At 33.0% G+C, this 27,525-nt stretch overlaps 2 protein-coding genes and 1 long non-coding RNA gene across 16 annotated transcripts in view; 1 reads left to right on the plus strand and 2 right to left on the minus strand.

The window, feature by feature from the left end:
- The window catches only part of LOC146996649 (transcription factor unc-3-like), a 96,843-nt gene extending 77,999 nt beyond the window's left edge, over positions 1-18,844 (minus strand). Inside the window, exon 1 of one of the 9 annotated variants that reach the window (XR_015041557.1) lies at positions 10,837-10,915. Coding sequence is in view for 4 of the 9 variants with exons in the window: in XM_085818004.1 (XP_085674130.1) it covers positions 18,732-18,829 (98 nt within the window). In the remaining 5 variants the exon portion in view is untranslated. Of the gene's footprint in view, positions 1-2,128; positions 2,154-5,632; positions 6,665-6,710; positions 6,899-6,942; positions 7,118-10,832; positions 10,916-18,731 lie in introns of those variants that run through there. The other 8 variants (XR_015041556.1, XR_015041555.1, XR_015041554.1 and 5 more) reach the window with 8 other exon arrangements.
- Positions 1-27,525, plus strand: part of LOC118180687 (inositol polyphosphate-5-phosphatase A-like) — a 205,971-nt gene that overhangs the window by 26,547 nt on the left and 151,899 nt on the right. The gene's annotated exons all lie outside the window — the stretch shown is intronic.
- LOC146996650 (uncharacterized) overlaps positions 23,276-27,525 on the minus strand; it is a 41,318-nt gene continuing 37,068 nt past the window's right edge. For all 6 annotated transcript variants that reach the window (XR_015041564.1, XR_015041560.1, XR_015041561.1 and 3 more), the window contains one exon: positions 23,276-24,991. This is a non-coding gene — a long non-coding RNA (uncharacterized LOC146996650). The remainder of the gene's footprint in view (positions 24,992-27,525) is intronic.

Here is a 27,525-nt window from a genome sequence, read left to right on the forward strand (position 1 = left end):
TCATAGTGACAAATTAAATTATGCCTGACTGTGTCAATAATTTCCAGAAAACATTTATAAGGCACCCGAAATTATTAGTTGGATTATATTAATAGACTTAATAGTAGTCTTCATTTTAATTCGTAGATGTCGAGCAGCTTTTATTATAAACATTACTTCCATCTCATTGTCTCAAAATCTACAAAAAAAAATTATTTGTTATTTACTTATTTTTTTATAATCTTCAGAAGCCAAAAAATGCACCACACGCAGAAGAAATTTTTTGTTATATCATTAAGAGTGTAGCTGTTAAGCCTGCAGTTTAAAATTGGTACAGAATAAAAGTCACAGAATACTTAAAAAGGGTAAAAAAAAAAAAAAAAAAAAAACTATGATTCAAGTAAACTTAATTTTTTTAAAGTTAATTAGATAAAAATTTCTTATTGATATGCATTTCGTATCTATTATTAATCTATATATTTCGTAGCATATTAAATATCTAAAAAATTTCTAATATGAGGAAATATGACGAGATACACTCTAATAACATTTTCTTCTTTCTGCCTCATTTACGTAAATATTTACTAAACGTTTGATTTAAAACTGAGTTTTAAAATTACTATTAAATAATAACAATATTTTTTTTTAATATTAATTTTTTTTTTTTTTTTTTTTTTTTTTTTTTTGCTTCTGAACACCAGGCTTAATTGAGAAATTCGAAGAAAAAGAGTTCCATAAAATAAAATTTATATCATATAGTATCGTCTGCAGTTTTGGCTTAAGAGTAGAATGAAGTTTTGTATATGCATAAAGTAGAATTATTCCTGTCTTCCTTGCTAAATCCTGCTTGGGTTCATTTTTTTCTTTTTACAGTTTCTTTCTAATTAGCCTTATGAACTCAATCTTTCTCTCACTGTTAACAGGACGCTGATGAAAAACATAATGTATCTACTCATTAAATTTTTTCCAGAGAAAATTCCACCTTATTTTCTGTCTGTAAACAGCACAATTTGAAAACAAATTACTAAAATTCCGATACATTGATTTGAATTAGGTACATAACCAGTCTAAAACAAAGGAGTGGTTATCTAGTCATTATTTATAAGAAGTTTTCATATTGCTTATAAAACAGCAAGAAAACTCAAATGGAATCAGTTGGACTAGAAGTAGCATATTAAGAAAACGCAATTATCCGGAAAAATCAATATCCATCAGGTCATTAAGAAGCGCAATAGTGTAAATGATAAGTATAGTTTACCTAGATTGCGATCGCACCGTAATTAATCATACGCGAGTAACTAGACTATACTATTGAAATTAAATAAGTTATAGAATTATTAATTCTAGGCTGGAGTCAATTCAATGTATATTAATAATAAGTTTTTTATTTATTTGAAATTTTATTTTTAAAGAAGGCAGTTTGAGAAAGACATCAGAGTCTGGACTATATTGTTATCAATGATATTAATATAAATCATTAGCAGTATACTGATTTAGGATTAAGATCATTATCAAGAAGTTTTCTGCATGAAATAATCTTTACCACTGCTTCTGCAGTGTTTCTAAACACAGACAGTTTTAGATAAGTTATTAAAATTTATTTAAATCATCAATTCGATAATTTTTGAAATATTTGTGCTTACGGAGTGGAAAAAAAAAAAAAAACATATCGAGTGCGGAAAAATACTGTGAACATTAATAATTATAATATGATGATATACACATGAATATCTGAAATTTTACTGCTAGCTATACTTGCAAGAAAACAAACACCTTAAAAAGCTCCTTGAAAACTTTTATTTTTGATAAAAGAATTCATATTTAAAAAAAATTACAAGCGAAAATGCTTATTTATCATAATGTCTTAATTCTACCGAGTATATTTTCCAAAAGCATTTTTTATTCACTAAGACACTTAAGATAAATTTCTTTTAAAATGTCTATTAATTTGCTCGCAATTACTTCTTGCTAAGAAAAGTAGATACATTTGAACACTGGCGTATTCATTACTTTGAAAATTACATTTGAACACTGGCGTATTCATTACTTTGACAAGTAAATAAACTAAGATTCCATGACGGAAACAATAATTAACTTTTCATAATCTTAATTAACTATTTTACGTTTCCAAGGTAAATTGAGCTCTCACCTGAGTTATTTTGGTTCGTAATTATATGCGGGGAAACTCCGATCCTGTCGACTGCGCCAGTAAAAATCCTTTCCTTATTTCAATATACTGAATATTGAATCTTGTAGGAAGAATAAAGCTAATTTTTCAGAATAAACAAAATACTTTTATTTAAATTTTAAAACAGAACCAAAAAAAATAAATAAATAAATACTGCAGCTCTAAACTATCAAAATTTTAAACTCTTAACTACTCAGTTAAAACTCTTACAACTATTCAAAAAATTAAAAAAACATTCAACTCTCTAAACAAATATATATATATAAAAATCTTTCGAATCCTCTTCTTGTTGCCACACCGTAAAATGCAAGTTCTTGTCCTATTATTTATATTTCACGTTCTCTTTAAGTCACGATCTTCACAAGTCATGATCTTTACAAGTCACGATCTTTACACCGAGTATGTGCAATTCTTAAAAACGCGTCAAGCAGTGGGTGATTCTGCACTTTACCCAAAGTTCTATCGCAGACTTTTCATCATAGGTAATTCCTAAATTGTTAGATCCATAGGATATCAAAAAAGGAATTAAAAATTAAACTAGTATTTCAATGGCGTCTTAAGAAATACAGAACTATATAAACTTACGCAATCTGAAATCAGCTCGTACGCGAGATTTGGCACGCTGGTAAATGGGCGTGTATGCTAGATTTGGCGCTTTCGCGCATACATTTTCGCTGCAATTTTTTTATGGCCCTCGAAACCGAATAGTACCAAAAAAAGTAAACTAGAAGTTGTCGCCAACTTGTGGCGTTACCGCCATCGATTTCATAAAAATCATACTTTTTCTTCTATTAGAAATGTATTTTTATCCTATTCCTTATAAGTAACGTGCTCTTTAATTACATCTAGTTCTCGAGTCAATTAAAATGTAGTTCGGTCGAAACTATCTTTACTGTATACTACCTAAGGCAAGCCGATAAAAAAGTATCTTTTTGTTAAAAACAGATTCTGCAAATGAAAGATAATTAGAGATATCTCTTTCATATGTTCATTTTCTAATCTGTAGTATCTGTTATTTTTCCTTTCTGCCCTTCATCTTCTTTCCTCTTTTTTTTTTTTTTTTTTTTTTTTTTTTTTTTTCCTGGTTTTGATTTAATCAGATTACAATGCCAGCATGCTTAAAACAGAATCGAGTGTAAAAAGAAATGCTAGGAGAATTTCCCTTCTCATTTCGTGAAAGAAATTCCGCCAGATAAAATGAACTTAACAAAGAGTCATAATTTTTTAGCTCTTTATAGAGCCAGAGATCTTATGTAACGCTACCGTTCTTTCCCTCTCTTCCATCTTTTTTATGGCAATCTCGAAAACCAGAGAAACATTAAAAACGCTTTATAAAGAAATAGGGAAGTTTTCTTGAGAAGGATAAAGGAAAATTTTTTAAATGTATTTTATGCTATAGCTTATTATTTTCTTATTTTTTTAGATTTTAAGATCAGAAAAAAATTCAGAGCATTTTCTTAACTGCACATAACTTCGTACGTGAGTAAAACGTGGCACATTTCAAGATTTTTGTCTTGGCCTTCGTACAGGATAGCCTAATGAATAAAAATGGTATTATCTGTGAGTTCAAAATATAACAAAAGAATTGTATTGTTTTTATAGGAAAGGATTTTAAACTTAATGGGCGGATGGTTTCAAGATTTACATATTTCAAAATCATATGTAAACAGCACAAGTAGCCCTTTATATACCAATACATGTGCTTAAATACAGCGTAAGTAAAGAGTTTTATTTTAATATATTGCATGCCGTACTTCGTTTGATTTATTTGGAATATCTAACATTCAAAATAAGCTTTTCTTCCTATTACAGCTTAAATAATTTACTTCTGACTTACAAATCACTATTTTTTACTTAATCACTCGTGCTATTAAATTTAATATCACAAAGTTGTAAACACTTCCAAGTTAAAAAAATTTGTACAATTTTCGTAATGAAAATTTTGACTCTTGATTCAATAGTAATCCCAGTAATGAATTTTGAAAACAGGCGACGTAAAACTTTAAATCACTTTTTCCATGAAATTTAGAATAAATATTACTTATTTGTAATTTTTAATTGAAACGTAAAAATTTACTTTTGAAAGTAAGTGATGATATAAAAAATGCGTCTAATCCATAATCTGAAGAATTTCTAATAAACAATATTTTATTTAACATTAGCAGATGTAGAAGCTCGAACGATTTTCTAAAATGGTTATTTTCTAAGAATTAACAGCTAACTGTTTAGAGCCTACGATTATTAAGATTACATGTGTAAAAGTCCTTCAGCATTGTAAGTATTCATTGTACATTGCCAAAGATTTAAATGGGGGGGGAGGGGTTCTTGATATTATTTGCTACTGTAGAGAGATACAAAAGTTTTCAAAAGAAAGTAAGTGTTTCATTTTAAAATACAATAGGCATTTAAGGCAATGAGACATATAATGACACATGAGTAAGTTTTCTCTTAAAGGCTGCCTTATGTTTAGTTTAAAATGATTAGAGAAACCGCCTCCAATTCTTGATTTGTAAAATTCAGGTACCTCAAAGAAAGTATTTAGACGCAATGCTATATAAAAAACAAAATTAATTATTTGACATGGTTTCAAAATTCAGAACGTCTCTACCTAATAAAAACTGTGATTTTAAAGTAGCGATGCTTGGAATTTTCTTTCAAAACAACTAAATTCGCAGTATAAAATCAGTTATATTCAGCATTACTGAGCTCATAGTATATGAAGCCCATTAAAATCTACAATATTTAGTCCAATATACATAAAATTCTTTTCAAAATGCCTGTGATGTCAACTGTCAATTTATTTAACAAGAAGAATAGTAAATATTTTTTCATGGAGGTAAAATGTGAGAGCAGAAATTTAATATGAAGTAAATAAAATTACAATTAAGATACAATAACATGCCGAACAAGTATTAATTAGTTAAACAACAAAAATCAGCGTTATATTTTCAAATTTTCACAGGTCTCCTTTCGATGGTTTTCCCGAACCATCATGATTTGCTGATGGTTCGGTAAAATCATCGAAACGAGTCCTGTGAAAATTTGAAAATATAACGTTGATTTTTGTTGTTTGACTTCTAAATTAAAATTACAATTATCAAGTAAATATAATTGCTCTAAACAAATAACAACACAGTTTAGCATTCGCCGCGGATCTCCAAAAAATGTATCTAAATATTTTCATCTCAGAAAGTGTAGTAAAAATGGACCTTAATCGCTATCAAACATACACTACTATATCACTTCTTAAAAGATGTTGTACTAACTCCATATTAGTTATGCTATTCCTTTAGTTGATGATATGCTGTTTTTTTTCCAATTTTTTTCAATAAACATAATCTACATTCAGCCCGAACAAGTATTTTTCTCTTTGCTGTGATATCAAACTCCCTTTTAAAACAAAAATAGCACAAATCTTATAAGTTTTGAGCTGCTTTTCCACACCCCCGGTTAGAAAGCTTTTACCTAAACTGATTCACAATCACAAATAGCTTGTACTCTGGCAATCTCAAGATTCGAACATGGATGAACATCTCCAAGACGATAGCAGCATACATCAGTGTAGTTCACGTGATGTATATTTCAGGTTTAGGGACATTAGAAGATTTAGAAATCATTAACGTAATAGAATTTTTTCTGAAGGATGCTGTGCCAAAATCCCATATGGAATAGCTTGCTTAGCGATTTCCTTCCTTTACCTCGTGTACCTGGGAAACGGAAAGGATAAATCAAGGGTGTCGCAGACAGAGAGAATGGTTAGGGCACTTAAAATGCTTTCCAACGGATATCTTGATTAATGACAAATGATTATTGCCATAATTGATCCGTGAGTGTTTCATCCTTCTTCATTAAGATAAATGGGCCGGAACTGTCGGGAACTTTTCATATTTAAAACCTATTTAGCTGAAAGCTTCTCCAATTTGCGCGCGTCATTTATGACCGGGATGCCTCCACAAATCTTTGACTATTGGTAGAATTCCAAACTTTTAAAATTTCTAGACCGTGGACGTTTTATTTTAAATTCCGGTCTTCTCAGGCGTAATTTTGGAGGATCAATCATTGATTATGGATGATTCAGTATTTTTCTTAATATTTAATCAGATTGACTATATCTGATCGAACCGGTTTTTATGTTTTAATTTCATTTTCGTGTTTCAAATCTTTAAATTGACAGCTTTATCGCTTTCATTTATTTCTGTTCCTTCATAAAATTCATTCATTTTTTTCATTTATTTCTCTCTTTCCAAAATTTTATTGCTTACTTATTCATGTTACAAGAACAGATTCTTTTAAAATTATATATTCGATACTGGTTATCTTATAAAATCAACGAAGCGAAACTGAACGTTTAAAAGGTGTTCTTTAATGTCGATATCAGTTGCATTAAAATCAGACACGACGGCTCGTCTTAAATCTTACACACACACAAAAAAAGTTAAAAATTTAAAACTCCGTTTCTATTTTATGATGAAAAATTAAATTTATTATTTCATTATAAACAAGAGAACAACTCAAAAATGAAGAAAAAGAAGTCATGTCTTACCTTAGATACAATCGTATTCCAGACATAACAATTAATGAAACAGGCTGACAGAAAACTCATTTAATCCATCCAGCAGTGTAATCCAGAAATAACCATCACAAAACTAACTATACAGTTCCGTCCCAAAATAAGTATCAATACAACCTCGCACCATGGTTATCGTTCGACAATAAATTTTACTCAAAAGTGAAGCAAAAACTTGATAATAATGGAACACTTTATCGGTAAATACCTTCATTTAGATCCTTCAACGCTATTCTAGTCGGCCTTTATGCCTTATGTGGGTTGCGACAAAAATAGTTCCAAAATCAGTTATAAGTTGAGAGTGTACAGGTGGTGAGATTTGTTCCGGATCAACTGATATGCTGCCTCGCGGGCTCCACGCAGCGATCATGGTTCTCCAAGGAAAGGTGTATTGAAAGTCCAGAAGATCTAGCCAATTATAGCATTTCGTCATTGGCAACAAAAATAGGCTGTTGCGATACTGTATAGTATTGATATCGATATTATATAGTTTATGTAAACTCAATAGACTTTACAAAGTTTGTTATGGTGAAGTAAAATCTTCAGCCCAAGAAAAGAGAAACACACCAAAGTGAAACATAAAATTAGCAAAGCAACAAAATTAATGTTTGGCGTAGATTTAGACAAGATCTCTAAATCTTGACTAAATCTATGCCAAAAACATGATTTGTTGCTTTGCTAATAAACAATTGATAGTAGAGAATATTAACGTCTGCGCCATGGTGCTATCTAGGCTAGTTGAGCCATTGCAACGAGCTAAAATTCAACACGTTTGTTCGAAGATTAAATTTTGATGTTAGAAACATCCAGTGCTGCGAAACCTCAGCGCTTTAAAAAAAAATTAGTATTATGAATTCTTCGCTTAATTCATCCGGAGTACTCGAAAGTATTTTAATTCTTTTTCAACTTCTTGATGTACTTCCGAAGTCTAATTTCTAAATTTTTGTGGCTAATTTGGCACCTCTTCGAGTAGTTCACCTGAGACAAGGCCCAATCATTGGCCCAGTTTGCCACCCACAGTAAACATTAGTGAACTAGGTTAGGTTAGGTTATTTAATTACGGCAAAGCCTCGAGGGCTATCTGCCTAAAGAGAGGGATGCCCTTCGTGGAGGACTTTCTAAGGGAAACTGGCTCGTATATACGTTACACGTGGGGGAAAACCACGAAAACACCTATGCAGCCAGCCCGTTCGCGGGATTCGAACCTCGAATCGAACTACCAGTGTTCAGCGACTTTACCGCTTGCCCGCTGGTGGGCCATTAGTGAACTAAATGAAAACTCATAACAAATGTTGCTTTAGTACATTGCTATAGTTCTTTGTTCATAAATGTTGCCAGCTAAGCAAGAAAACTGAGGCTTGTTGTTGTGCAATGAAATAAGTTGTTGTCACACAACAATCAGCTGACATAACATTTTCTTAGTACCAACCATTGCGAAATCAATGCTGTCTGTATGCCCTCGTTATCTTCCAATCTGAAGAGAAGAATGCGAATTTTGCTTGAATTTAGAAGGCAAATTAATTAAATAACATATGAACAGGAAGTAATCTATGTAAAGCGCAGTGCACCTGGTTGGACAGAGTATATGAGGTTAATGGGGATAGAAAATAGTTCATTGTATGCGGAATCAGATGTTCCTAGCAATCGAAAGTTGATTCATCTTGTCATGAAGTGTTATTTTGATTTTGCTAGCATTCAGTTTATGTTAAAAGGCTAATTTTGCTGCTCTTACATTTCTTACCATGGGAAAGCAAAAATAAGAAATTTACAAAAATCATTCGTTACAATTTCGAATATTTGTCTTCCGAATATCCAAAAATTGCCATTTAGATATTTGAAAGATTTGGCTTGTTTATTTGATTACGACAAAGCATTCGAGAGCTATCTGCCTACGAGGAGGGATGCCTTCGTGAAGGACTTTTAAGGGAAACTTTTTCGCATACACGTTACACATGAGGAAACCACGACAACGCCCATGCAGCCAGCCCGATCCGAACCTCGTAACGAGCTCTCAGTGTTCTGCGACTTTACCGCTCGGCAGCTCGTGGGCCAATATTTGAAAAAGGGTAGTTTGAAACTGCTTAGGGAGCATCTTGGAACCAGCGAGCACTGCGTTGACGATACCTGGTTGAAACGGTTATAAGCTATATACCTAGTATTCAAGAACGAGAAATAGAATTTCATAAGGTTTCTGTGTATAGTATGCATCATATGACGTAAAGTGAAAGCCTTTATGTTAATTCCGTCATTGCAAAGGATTAAGTATATGTACGTTATGCGCATACGAGTGCGTCTCCATTATGCATGTGTTCATATTCCATAGAACAATCGCGAAAAACACTGCGTAAGTTTCCGGTTTGGATTTCTAAAATCCGTTGTGCCAAGCGAAATAATTCGAAAATGTTCTAATTGCATGGGCGTTTTCCTGGTTTGCCCCATGTGTAACGTGTCTGCGAGCCAGTTTCAATTAGAACGTCCTCCACGAAGGCATCCATTTCTCTAGACAGATAACCCTAATGAGATTTGCCGTAATATCAATAAAAATCAAAGCACAAAGTTTCAGAGTTCTGCAACCAGAGTTTCAAAAAATAAAGTGCATTCAAATAATTGTACAAATGCATAAAAATTTTACTTTTAAGCATACTTAAAATGATACAAAAGAACTGAACATTTATTACAAACTGGAAAATATATATATTAATTCAGTGTACTGTAAAACAAATGCTGAATGCAAGTGTGTACAAGGCACAATTAAATATAAACAAACATACGCGGATAATAAAAACAAAGGTCTACACGAGTTAAGAGCAAAATTTTAACGTAGTATTTTAAAATACTTTGCATTTTCTTTTACATTATTGTTAAGTATTTGAATGCAGGAAACTGAAAAGAAATATAGTTTGCCATATCTGCATGTTCACCCCAAGACCTTCAAAACAAACTTGCATGTGCATTGAAGTTATATTTAATTTTTCAAGAAACAGGTTTTAAATTTTTAAACATCTCCTCTCCATAATTGAAGACTTCTGTTTGTGAAATCAGAAACACATTAATAGAGAATCTTAAAATACACATATGTAAAGATCGTGAATTATGAATAAAAGTAAAATGAGTTGTGTTTTTCCGAAATGGCAACATCAGAAGATGTCTCGCTATTATTAATCTGGAGGAATCATGTTTGTGCTCTCAAAAGAGTAAATAAAATTTATAAGTATTATCAAAGATAGTTTTTATAAGATTCGAATTCTCACTTTATTGAAATAAAGTGCGGGAAGATCAGTAAGAATTTCATCTCAGTATGGAATTTTAGAAATACAATGGCAGATTGTGAATAATTACAAATGTAAACCAGTCCATTAATCCATACAAGGCCAGATGTGGTGGTCTCTTTATTATGGAGGCACCCAATAGGTGGGGCAATTTAAAAGTTGTTTAAATAAGGCTGAGCCAAATTTAGCAGAACTGTGAATTAAGTCAGTTTCTACACTTTCAGTGTCTTTTTGCCGAGTGGGACCAAAAGTAAACTTTCAGTTTTGTGCACAGAAAAATCTGACTTCTTGACCGCTGGCTTTAATTGTAAAATTTGATAACTGTTTTCACTGTACTTGGTGTTTTACATTTACTAGCAGCTTCGCTGCCAGCCTTCGTCTGGCTTTTAAATGTACAGAAAAAATGGCTGAAGGGAACACCAAACGTTAAATTTAAAAACTGCGTAGAATTTTACTCTGCAGAACAACTTCATAAAAAAAGTTATTACGTATAACAAAATTACAATGAAATAAGCAATATCCCTTAATACAAATATTAATTATCCTAATAAATAAATCAACCAACTTCCCTTTGCAAAATCTTAAGAAAATGGTATAAAGGAGGTTAAGAACTTTGTTTCCTAAAAAAAATCACTCAAAATTTTTCAATATCTTAAAAACAGTGAAATGAGCAATAAATAACATTAAAAGAATACAAAAAACAAAAAATTCTGAAAAGCAAAATATAATTAATGATATTTTATCTTATATTTTCAAGAGAAAAAACATTACAATAAAATAAGCTATATCCCTTAATACAAATATTAATTATCCTAATAAAACAATTTACCAACTTCCCGTTGAAGAAAAAAAGTCATGCAAAACTTTTCAATATTGTTACGAATTTGCTATTTAAAAAGCTAATGTTAGTTCAATTATAAATTAAATGGTTTTATTTCTCGCGCAGTGCAGCGCGTGACGAATATTAAAAGAAAGCTAAGCCGGAAAAATTAAAAATACAAGAGCGCGGGCGTTAAATAAATAAATATCTCTTTTTGATTTCGAGAAAGTACTGGAAAATTCTAGCGCGTGATTTTAAAATCTTATAAAAGAAGGAAAACATCTCAGTTCGTAGTAGTTGCTTGCTTAGTTTGTTGTTGTTTAGAAAACTGCTCTTGTTGATTGTAGCGAATTCGCGGATTAGCGTTCTTTAGCTGTTTTGAATTACGTTCTATTGGATATTTGAGTAGTTAAAAGATAACTACTGTGAGATATTGTAATACTGCATGATAATTTGAGAAAATTTAAGCATTTTTGTTGTGATAATAATAAATTTTTGTTCATTTTTCATCGGACTTGTGCATTCATTTCATAACGAGCCCGTACGCACGCAACAATTTTTGGTGTCAGAAGTGGGATTTGAATGCCAATAACAAGAGGGATGGAAGAACAATTGAGAAATAAAGTGAAAAATAAAGTGCATTCAAATAATTGTACAAATGCATAAAAATTTTACTTTTAAGCATACTTAAAATGATACAAAAGAACTGAACATTTATTACAAACTGGAAAACATATATATTAATTCAGTGTACTGTAAAACAAATGCTGAATGCAAGTGTGTACAAGGCACAATTAAATATAAACAAACATACGCGGATAATAAAAACAAAGGTCTACACGAGTTAAGAGCAAAATTTTAACGTAGTATTTTAAAATACTTTGCATTTTCTTTTACATTATTGTTAAGTATTTGAATGCAGGAAACTGTAAAGAAATATAGTTTGCCATATGTGCATGTTCACCCCAAGACCTTCAAAACAAACTTGCATGTGCATTGAAGTTATATTTAATTTTTCAAGAAACAGGTTTTAAATTTTTAAACATCTCCTCTCCATAATTGAAGACTTCTGTTTGTGAAATCAGAAACACATTAATAGAGAATCTTAAAATACACATATGTAAAGATCGTGAATTATGAATAAAAGTAAAATGAGTTGTGTTTTTCCGAAATGGCAACATCAGAAGATGTTCTAAAGGTCCAATATAAAAATTTGTACTCGCTATTATTAATCTGGAGGAATCATGTTTGTGCTCTCAAAAGAGTAAATAAAATTTATAAATATTATCAAAGATAGTTTTTATAAAATTCGAATTCTCACTTTATTGAAATAAAGTGCGGGAAGATCAGTAAGAATTTCATCTCAGTATGGAATTTTAGAAATACAATGGCAGATTGTGAATAATTACAAATGTAACCCAGTCCATTAATCTATACAAGGCCAGATGTGGCGGTCTCTTTATTATGGAGGCACCCAATAGGTGGGGCAATTTAAAAGTTGTTTAAATAAGGCTGAGCCAAATTTAGCAGAACTGTGAATTAAGTCAGTTTCTACACTTTCAGTGTCTTTTTGCCGAGTGGGACCAAAAGTAAACTTTCAGTTTTGTGCACAGAAAAATCTGACTTCTTGACCGCTGGCTTTAATTGTAAAATTTGATAACTGTTTTCACTGTACTTGGTGTTTTACATTTACTAGCAGCCTTCGTCTGGCTTTTAAATGTACAGAAAAAATGGCTGAAGGGAACACCAAACGTTAAATTTAAAAACTGCGTAGAATTTTACTCTGCAGAACAACTTCATAAAAAAAGTTATTACGTATAACAAAATTACAATGAAATAAGCAATATCCCTTAATACAAATATTAATTATCCTAATAAATAAATTAACCAACTTCCCTTTGCAAAATCTTAAGAAAATGGTATAAAGGAGGTTAAGAACTTTGTTTCCTAAAAAAAATCACTCAAAATTTTTCAATATCTTAAAAACAGTGAAATGAGCAATAAATAACATTAAAAGAATACAAAAAACAAAAAATTCTGAAAAGCAAAATATAATTAATGATATTTTATCTTATATTTTCAAGAGAAAAAACATTACAATAAAATAAGCTATATCCCTTAATACAAATATTAATTATCCTAATAAAAAAATTTACCAACTTCCCGTTGAAGAAAAAAAGTCATGCAAAACTTTTCAATATTGTTACGAATTTGCTATTTAAAAAGCTAATGTTAGTTCAATTATAAATTAAATGGTTTTATTTCTCGCGCAGTGCAGCGCGTGACGAATATTAAAAGAAAGCTAAGCCGGAAAAATTAAAAATACAAGAGCGCGGGCGTTAAATAAATAAATATCTCTTTTTGATTTCGAGAAAGTACTGGAAAATTCTAGCGCGTGATTTTAAAATCTTATAAAAGAAGGAAAACATCTCAGTTCGTAGTAGTTGCTTGCTTAGTTTGTTGTTGTTTAGAAAACTGCTCTTGTTGATTGTAGCGAATTCGCGGATTAGCGTTCTTTAGCTGTTTTGAATTACGTTCTATTGGATATTTGAGTAGTTAAAAGATAACTACTGTGAGATATTGTAATACTGCATGATAATTTGAGAAAATTTAAGCATTTTTGTTGTGATAATAATAAATTTTTGTTCATTTTTCATCGGACTTGTGCATTCATTTCATAACGAGCCCGTACGCACGCAACAATTTTTGGTGTCAGAAGTGGGATTTGAATGCCAATAACAAGAGGGATGGAAGAACAATTGAGACAGCTCATTACTGATTTTGCTGCTTTCCAAGAAAAGATGGAAGCTGGCCAAACATCTTTTAAAGAAGAAATGAAATTGGGCCAGGAATCCCTCAAAGGAGAAATGAAATTGGGCCAGGAATCCGTTAAGGAAGAGATGAAATCCCTTAAAAATGAGATGAAAGCAGGTCAGGACGAAATGAAAAGAGAAATTACCTGCGTAATAGAAAATAAATTTGAGGCTATGGAAGGCAGAATAGACGCGGTTGAAACTAAAGTTGGACATATAGAAGAGAGAGTTTCTGCCGTCGAACAACAAATTGATGATAGGGTTTCTGCTGCCGTCGCCAAAGAAGTTGACAGCCTAAAGAAGTGCATAGCGACGGTAGGAAACAATTCTGAAGGTTTTAAATTTTTATCGATGCCTGCTCGTTCCGTTCTGAAACTATCTACATATGATGGGAAGACCTCCTGGCAGGTGTATAGGACACAATTTTCTATCGTTGCGGATGCGAATGGGTGGGATTCCCAAGCTAAGGCCTGTCATCTCGCCGCTTCTCTGAGAGCAGACGCAGCGGATATCCTGCAGACGCTTCCCGAAAATCAAAGGCTAGATTTCGAAGCTCTATCCGGCGCTTTGGAGCTGCGCTTCGGCGAGAAATGTTTAAAAGACTACAGCAGGCTCCAATTAAAATCTCGTCAACAGAAGCTCACCGAAACGCTTCAGGAGCTCGCCACGGATGTTGAAAGGCTGTCACATCACGCCTTTTCAGAGTGCCCGACAGAAACAAGGGAAATCCTGTCCCTGCAGTATTTCATCGATGGCATCCGGGACCCTGAAATACAGAAAGCACTGCGAATGGCGGATGTTAAAGATCTGAAAAGCGCTTTAGTGTATGCCATGAAATTTGAGGCAGCCCAGCAAGCCACCCGTCGAGACCGCCATCCAGTCAGAGCTGCTCAAGTCCAGGAGCCAGGGGATCAAGTCACTGCTCGTCTAGACGATTTAACTAGACAACTGAACGCCTTGAGTCAGAATATTGGTGACAAGAAACCGACCGTAAAGTGCTGGAACTGCGGTGCTGAAGGACACATCCGACGAAACTGCAGAACACCCCAGGGCACGGATGCTAAGACCGCTCCTAACAAACAGCAGGGAAGCTAATTAGTGGCCATCTCGCGGGGCGGAGGTTGCCAGATCATGAAAAGCCCCAGTTTAAAGCGCTTCAGATTTCTGCAGTGAGAGGCGGCAGTAATGGACTTTTCATAATAGGACATATTAATGGAGTTCCCTGCAATATGACGATAGATACAGGAGCCAACGTTACCATCATCCGAAAAGATTTGGCTCAACAACTGGGAAGCAAACTTATCTGGACGCCGCCCTGCGTTACCCTACAGACTGTGTCCGGTGAGAAGATCAACATCGATGGAAAAGTAAATGCTAACATCACGTTTGGAAGTGCCGCTTACCATCACACGGCATATGTAGCAGAGATCACTGATTCTTGCATACTCGGATTGGACTTTCTAAGGAAATACAATTTTTCCTTGGACTTTAAAAATAACGAATTGCATTCTACATCTGAGGACATAGCGTTATTTGGAGTCAATGATGAAGTTAAATCTGTCCATAAAATCATAGCACAAGACAATATCACAATACCGGCAAGAACAGAAATTTTACTTCCTGGATCCATAGCCGAAAACAAAAATTTCCGCTACGGCGTCATAGAATATCCCAATAACTGTAATAGCCCAAAAGGAGTACTAGTAGCCTCAACACTCGTCGACCTATCCAGAACGGTTATCCCGGTGAGAGTCGCCAATGTAACTGAGAAGGGGAGAATTATTAAGAAAGGTGAAGTGGTTGCAGCATGTACTCCAGTAACCACCGTTGAAAGAAAGAGTAACATCCAAGAATCCGTGTCCTCAGAGAGAATTACATCGGAGTTATTGCAGAATGCGCAATTAAACGATGAAGAGAAGAATGCTGCCGATCGCGTTATTAAAGATCTTCAAGTTGTTTTTTCCCGCTCGTCTTCTGACGTGGGTCGAACTAGTTTGACACAACATAGAATAGATACCGGCGATCATCGCCCGATCAAGCAACATCCAAGGCGTCTGCCGTTTGCTAAACAGGAAGAGGTGCGAACACTGTTAAAAGATATGGAAGAAGGCGATGTCATCGAGCCTTCAACAAGTCCATGGGCATCTCCCATCGTTCTCGTCAGAAAGAAAGACGGCTCAACAAGATTTTGCGTTGACTATCGCCGGTTGAATGAGGTTACGAAGAAAGACAGTTACCCTCTTCCTAGAATTGACGACATTCTAGACACTCTTTCTGGAAGCAAGTGGTTCTCAACGCTTGATTTAAAGAGTGGGTATTGGCAGGTAGAAATACACCTTCATGACCGAGAAAAGACGGCATTTACTACGGGACAAGGGCTTTGGCAATTCAAGGTGATGCCGTTTGGACTGTGTAATGCGCCGGCAACATTCGAACGCCTCATGGAGACTGTTTTGAAAGGACTTTCCTATGAAGCCTGTCTGATATACCTGGACGATATCATCATCGTCGGAAAGAGTTTTGAAGAGCATCTAGAAAATCTTAGAAAGGTGCTTCAGAAACTGAAAGAAGCCAATCTAAAGCTGAGTCCCGCTAAATGCAAATTGTTCCGAAAGGAAGTGACTTACCTGGGACATGTCATCTCTGCAGAAGGTGTGCGCACGGATCCTGAAAAGGTATCAGCGGTTAAATCCTGGAAACGTCCCGAAAATGTCCATCAGCTGAGAAGCTTTCTAGGGCTTTGCACCTACTATAGGAGATTCGTGAAGGACTTTTCTTCCATCGCAAGACCCCTTCACAAGCTGACAGAGAGCAACCAAAAGTTCTTGTGGACAAAAGAATGCGACGATGCATTTAACAACTTAAAGGAGGCTTTAACATCTGCTCCAATCCTGACGTATCCTCAGCACGACCGACCATTTATTCTCGACACCGACGCGAGCAATGAAAGTGTCGGTGCTGTTTTGTCCCAAGAAACAGACGGCCAAGAACGTGTAGTGGCGTACTGGAGCAAGTGCCTGTCTAAACCGGAGAGGAATTATTGTGTCACCAGGAAAGAGTTGCTCGCCATAGTCAAAGCTGTAGAACAGTTCCATCACTATCTATACGGCAGAAAATTTCTGCTCCGCACCGATCATGCATCATTGACCTGGCTTTTAAATTTCAAGAATCCTGAGGGTCAAATAGCCAGGTGGATACAGAGACTCCAAGAATATGACATCACTATCCGTCATCGTAAGGGATCATCACACGGAAACGCCGACGCCCTGTCTAGAAGACCTTGCCAAGAAAACTGTCGATATTGTTCCAGGGTGGAAGCGAAATACGAGCTGCTGACTCCGGTCGCAAGACAAATTACAACATCAACATCGGCTGATCGAGAACCGTGGAGTGATGATGAAGTCAGGAAAGACCAGCTGGAAGACCGCGACATTAAACCCATAATTGATCTAATGGAGTCGTCAAACAGAAAACCTACCTGGCAGGACATTTCTATCTGTAGTCCTACAACCAAACAATATTGGGCACTCTGGGATTCACTTCACATTCGAAACGGCGTCTTATACCGGAAATTCGAATCGGATGATGGGAAGACGTTCCGATGGCAGCTGATACTTCCAAGATCCCGCAATCCTGATGTCCTTAAAGAACTACATAACAGCCCTACGGGAGGTCACTTTGGAATAATGAAGACCTTACAGAGAGTTCGTGAGCGCTTTTACTGGAATAATGCAAAGGATGACGTGCAAAAGTGGTGCCGATCTTGCGATGCCTGTGCAGGTCGGAAAGGACCTAAGAGACGCAGCCGAGGCAAGCTGCAACGTTACAACGTAGGGGCGCCTTTTGAACGAATCGCCTTTGACATCCTGGGACCTCTGCCACAAACTGCTGATGGCAACAAATACATACTCGTTGTCGTTGATTACTTCACCAAGTGGCCTGAAGCTTATCCTATTCCTGATCAATTTATTTTAAGTTCGTAAAATAGTTAAGTGCCTACATTTCATGACGATGTGAAAATGGAGTGTGCAGAGTAAAATCTCGTTTCCTATAGGCCATTATGTCTCAAAATGACGCGATTTCGTCACAAAACATAAAATAAAAAAATTTTTAATTCGAATTTCGAAAAAAATCGCTTCGAGGTGCACTGGCTCTTGTCTAAATGCACCTATCTACCAAATTTCGTAGCCGTGAGTCTATTAACTTACGTGCAGCGCGAACGAAAGACACGCACACACAGACAGACTCTTTCTTTTATTATACTATGTAGAGACTATATTTTTCAATTTTAATAAAGTTATTTTGATGTTTTATGTATTTTTGCCTTGCCACGAAGTGTGAACTGAATTAACTGAATGAGAAATATATATCTAATGAAATTCGAGGAAATAAGTTTAAATTAAATGCAGCAAAAACAAATCGTACAAGGAAGTCATGTGGTAATACACATTCGATTTTTTTATAAAGCAATGGAAATATCAATGCAATGACATTAAAAATTTAATATGTTTTTAAATTAGTAATGGAATTATATTCATTTATGTACTCTTAATTGCATTTATTTTTATACTAAAAATTAGAATTTTAATCGCACTATTTGAGAAAAAAGTAACAAAAAGTGGTAGTTTGCATACTACATCATTACCAAATAAAATATTTATAAATACTTTCGGATTGTTTTCCCTTCCATAATACAAATTCTTTAGTTAAATCCTTAAATCAAATTTCAGGTATAGTAAGCATTAATTACATTAATCTACATTCCATTACCAGCAATATTCTTATATTTTAAGAAGGATATGTTTCTGAGACATGTTACTGTATTTTGAACAAGCGATGAACTAAAGTTCAAAAGCTTGACAGGTCTAGATGATATGAAAATTTCTTTAATAATATCCCAATTTATTGAACGATGATCGCTAAGCAAATCTTCGACTTGATCGACACTCAGTTATTTAAAGTAAATGATCTAACAAAGCGAGTTTCGTCTTCGATGTATTCTATCCCTTCATTAAACATCTTACACTACTCAAAATCTCTTACGCTGAATAAAATATTGCCTTCAAAAGCATTTTACAAAGTTTCAAAAACTTACCTAGCGGATTTCCATTGCGAGGACAAAATTTCACGCAGATTCTTTGCGATAAGAATCGCTATTTTGGGAAATTTCCAAAGGAAAAATTCTTTATTCATTAAAAATTAATATATCTGCAAACGATAAAAGAAAATGAAATGCGAATTGTTGCCACATGTCGATGGAACTCGTCAACTTCTGAAAAAACTTCGCAAACGAATTTTGGACGCTCGCATTTTAAATTATTCATTCTCAATATTTTGATTCCAATGTACGGAAATGAATTTTAAATAACAAAAGTAAAATGTAAATCCACTGCACTACAGAAATCTATAGAAAGCATAAAACGTAATCTGCTGTGATTGCTATGAGCAATTAAGCTGAGAATGGCTGCATATGAATTGAAGAATTTTTCATTCAAAGCAATTGAGGAAGTTTCCAAAATTACGTAATTTCCTACTTTTTCCAAGAAAAAGAAATGAAATCTTACAAGAAATCCACTTTTTACTCTATCTTGTGTTCCTAATTGGAAAACTAAATTTGAAAAAGTTGTAGTACTTATTGCTGAGTACTTCTTTCGTTGAAAATTTGTTCACATTTGTTCACTAGAAAGCCATTCTGATTTCATCTCAAGTAAAAATTTTTAATTGAATTTTATTATTTATTTATTTCTCAAAAAATAGAGACATGATTTTCAGAAATATTCAGAAAGGGAAAAAAAAAAAAAAAAAAGATTTCTGGATTAGGTTTTTGTCATTTTGCTCCATCTACCGACTGTATAATATCGTTCATTTATTAACACAACATCTATAACACCTTATATCTATAAAACAACATCTTACATCTCCTCTCATAAAACAAACTGTTCAAAGTTCTATCAATTTCACTCGTGCAGTCAACAGCTAAAAATTAGACAGCTCGCGAAGAAAATTGTTAAACTATGGATTTAGTATCCCACATTCGGGTTCCTGCTATGCGTCGACCTCGAAGACATTATTCTACTCTTGACATCATAAAAAGAACCATCATCGTAAATAAGCCGAAACCTGAAAAGAAGTACGAAGGGAGAGGGGAAGATTGTGTGCTAAGGACAATATTGAAAGGAAACATCTTAATTGTCCATCTTTGCACAATAACATCGTCAACAGTCCCTTCTATATTTCATCTAAAACGAAAAATATCTTCAATCTTTAACAGTTTTGGAAATGTTCATTTCATCTTAAAAATAGCATTTACTGAAATAAAAGTCATTATTAGGTGGAAACTCACAGTTCGGTTATCAGTTGTATCACTTCAGGTTAAGAACGTCATAATCAGTATTATTTTATTCATCTTCTTCTGCTTGAGTCCATTGTTTTATGTATTCAGCGCATGTACTTGTTTTAGTGGGTCCTTCATGATCTCCTTCTTTTACAACATCATAGGAGTCATTATTCTTTATTTTGACAATCTTATACAAGCCTAAATACTTTGATTTTAACTTATTGGTCCAAATTGCGTCCTTTTGATTGCTACTAAATCATTAATTTCATAACATTTTGAAGAACGTCTTCGAAAGTTATATGTTTTCTTATTTTCTTCTTGTACCTTAAACATTTGTATTTTCGCATCTTTTCGAAGCTCTTCTCCGTAAGTTTCAAAACTATTTTGAATTTCTGCGTCAATTATTTCTTTTCCAGAAGTATAATCAGTATTTGCTTGAAAATTAAAAGCATTTTGTTTGCTTACTTCAGATATAAAATTAACAGCTGATATTGCTTTAGAAAGTCTTCTTTTGGGGACAGAAGATTCTTCAAGAAACGCCTCTTCTGTGACGTTGTCTTATGTTTAGTTGCTTTGTAAATTGATGTTGAAGTCGCACTAGATGGCGTTGGAACAGCATCAGCACCACACAGGTCTCCCTAATGTTCCCAATCATCAGCATTAAGAATTTCTCGCAACTGACGACAACCTTTCTGATATAATTCTGATATCTTCATGAGTGATACACATTTTCCTTTCTAATTCTGCTTGTTTAGCAAATAATCTCTTCTCCATAATTTCCCTCATGCAATCTTTTTCTAAAGCTAGCATTTCTTGCATGTTCAGTTTAACATTTTGAACTTTATTTTCTTTCTCAGACAGGATTTTATCTTTGGTGATTGCTACTAAATCATTAATTTCATAACATTTTGAAGAACGTCTTCGAAAGTTATATGTTTTCTTATTTTCTTCTTGTACCTTAAACATTTGTATTTTCGCAGCTTCTATTTCATTCTTGGCATCTAATAGTTGTTTCTGTAAAATTTCTACAGCCTGATACGGAAAGTTTTCTTTCCAAAGACATAACTTGTTCTTCATGAACATCCAAATCCAATTGTAAAATAGATTTTACTTGTTTTAGTTGAACACTTTCTTTATCTCTTATATCTTCTGGGTATCAGAGATATAGGTTTGTTATCTTTTAAAATAATATGCATTTCAGAATTAGTATCTTAGGCTTGTCTTCCTTTAAGTTTTTCAGACATACCAGGATCCAGGATGGAAGTTTGATATTTCTGTTTCACCTGCGCACACTGAGCCGGTTCTTGGTGGTTGTATTGGTTACGCGGTCAGAGCGGACAGTGGCTACAGCGGACACGTGAGAGTAGCTAGGTGGACAGAGCGGACATTCTCGCACTTATTGTGTTGTTTTCCTAATCAGTCATATGTCATCTATTGTGTAGTTTCGAGCTTTGCACCTGCTGTAGAGAAAAGCCGATACTTATAATAGAAAATGTCTTTCTCATTTTCTCAGTCGATGTTTGATCCTTATGAAGCGTGTATGTCTTTTTTAGCGTCGAAAAAAAATCTGCGATGGAACCCATAGCCATTTTAAAAAAATTACTCTCTACAAAAAAAGAATGTTTAGTTGTAGATGATTACCCACACCGAAAAAATAAATTAGGAATGAGTTGGGTATGTGTAAAAGAAAAGACACATCGTTGTAAAGGAAATGTAAAGAGAAATTTTCAATACAAAGTACTGAAGAAAGTACATATACGAAGTACATTTCTGCGTGCCCAACATTACTGAGAACGAAGTTAAAAGGAAGTTAGAGACTTGCAGAAGAAAAGTCCCCCCCCAAAAAAATCAGTTCCCGTTCCCCATATATTTCCAAAACTACTTTCAGAATTATATCAAAAAGGTTATGATTTTATTACTAAAATACCGGCATACTCCAGTGCCAAGACTGTTTTATGTAAGGAGAGGAGAAAGGCTTTGGGAGCTATCCTAATTAAAAGGCTAAATATTGACAAATTAAATACATAAACTGATTCAAAAATTTAAGTTTCTTGTTTGAATATTTTGATCAATTTTGTGTTAGTTAATATTTTTTGTATTTTCCATATATTTGTATTTTCCATAGCTGTCACTGATATTACTTACTGAACCAACTCACAGAACATTTAGAATTCGTCTGCAATTTTCATCAAAACAGATAAATTCAAAGTGTGCAATTTTGCTGTTTAAGTTTTAGTTTAAAATACTAAAATTCAAACAAAAAATGCCTACAATGTTTAAATTGTAACATGCATTATTTTGTGCTTTTGTATTTTAATATGTTTGTTTATATTTTTAATATGTGTTTTTGTTTAATTTAAAAGGGTCAAAATTCAAGCAAGTAAATTTACACAATTTAAAAATTACAGTAAGCATACTTGTCTTATTTTATCTTAAAATTCTAAAAGTTAAATGCTTACAGTTACATTTAAATATTTCTAGTAGCTTTATTTGCCATTTTTTCCCCTTAAATCTTTATTTCATGTTTTATATTTATTTTATTTTTGTTTGAAAAGTTTTAGTTTAAAATACTAAAATTCAAACAAAACAATGCCTGCAATGTTTAAATTGTAACATGTTTTATTTTGTGCTTTTGTATTTTAATATTTTTGTTTATATTTTTAATATGTGTTTTTGTTTAATTTAAAAGGGTCAAAATTCAAGCAAGTAAATTTACACAATTTAAAAATTACAGTAAGCGTATTTGTCTTAAATATTTTATCTTAAAATTCTAAAAGTTAAATGTTTAAAGTTACTTTTAAATATTTCTAGTAGCTTTATTTGCCATTTTTTCCCCTTAAATCTTTATTTCATGTTTTATATTTATTTTATTTTTGTTTAAAAAAAATCTGAATTTCAGCTTTAAAAAAACTATTTAAAAATTACTAGTTTATTTAATTTAGTTTTTTTGTTTTAAAATGCTAATATGAGCCGGAAAGTTTTATATGCATCAGAAAAAGAAATATGTATTTATATAAATTTTGCAGATTAGAAACCTTGGAAGTTCTATCATTAGATGAAAAAGAATAATTCATTTATTACATAACAGTAAATGGTTTAGAAACATGTAATTTAAATCAGAATTTTCCGAATTCATTTAGTAGGAAAAAAGTCCATATCAATCATGAAATTGGTAAATTATCAATTGTAAAACAAGTTAAAAAAATTAAGGAAATGTCGTTTTCCAAATAATTCTTATTAAAATTCTGGATTGACAGTCTCGTTAATTCACAATAAGGGGGAGGACAAAGACCACAACAAAGTTTTGTTCACATCTAATACAGCAAATGCTTTATTGTGTGCTGCTGCAAAAATAATCATTAACGGTTTTTGTAATAAAATAGTAACCATAATAATACAACATACTACGGAATCATAGCACCCATATAGTGCCACCTATTCCAACTGGGCACAAAAATAAGAAAAACTAAAGCAAGTCACAATTTTTTTTTCTGCTGTAGCATTTTGTGAACCAAAGTGGTCCTTTCATTTATATCCAACAATTTAAATATTTCCATACATTGGTAAGATTTACATTTTCATACATTGGTCAAACATTAACATTCAAGCATATATTACTACAAACTGACAAAACAGCAGTGTGTGTTATGAAGCATTTCAACAAAGGTGTGTTTCTTCGTCACACACGTATATACATACATAAAAATATCTTTCTACATTAGTAATAATAATATTATTGCAAATAATATGATTCAGCATCATAAGCATAACAGTATTTTTTTAGGGGAACAGCTTTAGTACAATACATAAGTAAGAAATTACATTAAACAAAATGGTCTCGCAAAACAGATTTAATTCATTAATTTGAATCAGTTTTGCCAGCAAAGATTTTTAAAAGTAGAACTGAATAAGATATATTCTCATGTACTTTTAACTCAATGAATGTCTGAATTAATATAATTTATAAGTATAATATGGGCATACTATATATGTAATATATACAATCCCTTTGTTTTCAAATAATTTTCAATCTACAACTAAGTAGTTTTTGAAGCAGCTGTGTGATGCCATTTGTAATAAGCAAACTATGACTCTAATGATTGTATTCCACAAAACATAGAATTTGTTATTAATAAAATAAATATACTTTAAATAGTTTTTGACACACTTCAATCTGTGTATCGCTTCATTATGAATAAATAAATTTCTTAAACAATTTTTGTGTTAGATTAATATACAATAACAAAGTTTTGTAAAGTAGGGAAGAAACATAGTAGAGGTTTTGTGGATTATTTCTCTAAAATCCCAAGTATTCAGGAATGGTACTTTCACCTTTTATAGATAGAACTAAGAACAGCTGTACATTGACAGCAAATTTCGTGTTCAGTACTGTAATTAAAAAATGAGTTTAGATGTTGCAATAAATTTTACTCTTCACCATTTAACATGTTTTGATAAATTCTATCTAAAAGCTCTCAAAAAATTGTCCATGGTGTCACTTCACTGGCTTTCTTTGAATTATAAGCAAATTTCAGAATTATTCATACCCTACCCCAAAACATACATTTTTTTACACTTCAGTTCGTGAATTTGTAATACATTTTCTGGTATTGGTCTGAAGGTTCACGTTCCTGCACAATGAAAGAACACAACACTGCACAGAAATCACCTCTTCTTCTAAAATGCACTTTTCAGAGAGTTTTTTTTTTGGGGGGGGGAAACTTTCTTTTTTTCTCTTAACCACAGTAAGTGTTTGACAGCAGTTTTCGTTGCCTTTTTATGTTTTCCTTTATTCTTTCTATGATGTGTTGGTCTTCAGAAAAAGATCGCGACTGCAAAAATGCTGGAATGATGGATAAGAAGCCATTGCTAGGTGGACCAATGGGAGCACCTGATTTGGTAAGATCACGCCTCATCATCATTACACGATCAAATCATGTGTAGGGCGCCATTGACAGTTTACACATCTGGGCGGACGATACGAGCTTGACGACCTTCCCATTCCAACAACAGTTCACCTAAATTCAAAGGAGATTCAAATAAATATTTAATCAAAATTTAAATAAATACTCATTCATTCATTTAAATAGAAAGAACAAAACGTTATTAACAGAAAATTGCTAACGGAACATTGTTAACGGAACAGTGTTACATAATGAAACACTGTTACATAATGGAACATTGTTAATATTGTTATTTAAATTATTAACTTTGCTTATGACAGAAAATTAAGATATTAGCTGAGAAGCTAAATATAGAGATACTGCGAGAAAACTTGGAATATCATTAGGCTTACCAGAAGTCCTCTTTTGACTAGAAATGATCTCGTCTGGCGATGCGGTGCCTGCCTCTCAGCCAGTTATTCATATTTTTCCACTTATGTGTTTAAATTTTAAAAGTCCAGAATACACTCAAATGATATTAATACAAACCTAAAAGAGCTTACAACATTCTACAATGCATTCATTATTACACTAAGGCACAGAAAGAAGTTTTGATGGAGCAGAACCTCTTATATGGATATACAGCAGTGAATTAACATGGTCTGAAATTGAAGCTTCAGGTGTAATTAAAAAATGTTGTCTAAATAAACAATTAAAACACAACTTTGAAGCTTTAGAACAGCCATTTTATTTTATTTTTAACAATAACAATGGTAAAGCAAAAACTGGTAACCATGGTAACGCTTTACGACTGTGCAGATAGTCTCGCAGACGAATACAAAAATTTTAAACAAGGTGAAAGCATTAATGAAGTTCCCGCAAATAACGCAATAAGCATGGATCATCCTTTTGATAATTGATTAAGTTGATGATTGCAAAGGCTTTTTGGCTAACCAGTTTGAAAATTTGGAACGGGATTATTTGGGAAAATAAATACTGAGAAGATGGATGGATATTTTTCGGGCATTTCAAAGGAGTCTGATGTGTACACCACATTGCTTCCTTGTAAATATTAAATTATGCACATTTTTCTTGCATTTCATTTATACTTAACCTAAAATTAAATTAAACCTACTTCGTCGATAGCGCATAAAGCAAAATAGAATAAATGCATTCTTTAAAATTCACTGTATTTATTTACCATAGAGACACCCTGGAGCTAGTTTCACTTAACAGCGTTACATTTCATTCATTTTATAACTCGGAATGCATAAAAATGATATCATCTCAAGAATTAAATTATATTACCTGAAGAAATAAATTATATCATCTGAAGAATTACATATTTTGCCTAGGCTTTGTGTATAATGCATAAACATTCTATAGAATGACAAATGCTCTTTATTAAAAGATGTTCATTCCTCAAAAGTACAAATGTTATTTTGAAAAAGTAATGAAAGAGTCCCATTAAAAATCTGTCATTCAAAATACGTAAAAACGTAGCGAGATGAATTTGATACAACATTATAAATTTGTATTTTTTATCTGGTCGAGACTGGGAATCAGTAAGACAACAATCTACCTGACAACGGAAATTAATTTCAGAAATAGTCATAAGTTTCACAACAATGCCCTTTATTAATAACTTTTTGTTTTTTCCGGCAGAGCTCACAAAGGTGGTTGTACAGTTCAGTATCATTTATGTGCAATGTTTTTGTATTTGGTTGAAAGTTCTTTCAACATTCTGTCGCTTCGCCCATGTCCAGTACTCAAATGAGTTTTCATGAAGTACGGGAAATAACTCGGCATCCGCAACGTAGTACTGTACAGTATTGACGCTTCCTTTAAAATGATAAATCAATGTACTTTTCTTTTCCACAAATACACATCTTAGCGATTCAGGAACCATTAGTCCCATGGTTCCTTCTTAGTAGTCATTTGGGTTTTCATACATGATTTATTAACTTCTAGTAAGTAGTTTAGGTTCTTCAAAATGAATCAAAAATGTATTTCATGCTTTGCCTGTTTCTCATTTGGTATTCCTAGGAAATGTATGAAATATGAATAATTTCATACATTCCCAGCTAGTTATAGGTATTATGTACAATGCCTTTTAATTTTTTTATTACTACGGAATTCATATTTCATGAATCATCTTCAAGAATTAGATATAAAAATATACAATTTTAAAAAATGTGTTTTAGTAATATAATGCACATGCGAAATTTCATGTGAACAGATGCCTATGAGGGCTGAAAGTTTACATAAGAGAATACTAAATCATTTGTTCGAACCATTTTAAATAAAACTAATAGAAAACAAAACAAAAGGTGCTATGCCATTCAATTGACTTCTCTACATAAAAACAAGCACTAATCTGCTGCAAATAACAGGAATGATTAAGCATTCAGCAATATAATTGAGATAAACATAGTGAGCAGGGTGCATGCACAATGCTTACTCACCTAACGGAGGCTAGTCTCCAGATATATTGCTCAACCCTGAATGCAACACAAGAAAGATATTAAGAATGCAGGCATAATAGAATGAATGCAAATAACACTGCTTAAGGAATGATCGAAGAATACGCAAAGAAGCACACTGCACAAAATAAATAAAAAAGTAAAATGGGACAATGCTATATCTGCCGTTCTACTAGGGAAACCCGT

Source organism: Stegodyphus dumicola, chromosome 6 (genome assembly GCF_044657685.1).
Source record: "Stegodyphus dumicola isolate Sdum_Otavi_A_Nest chromosome 6, ASM4465768v1".
NCBI classification, from domain to species: domain Eukaryota; kingdom Metazoa; phylum Arthropoda; class Arachnida; order Araneae; family Eresidae; genus Stegodyphus; species Stegodyphus dumicola.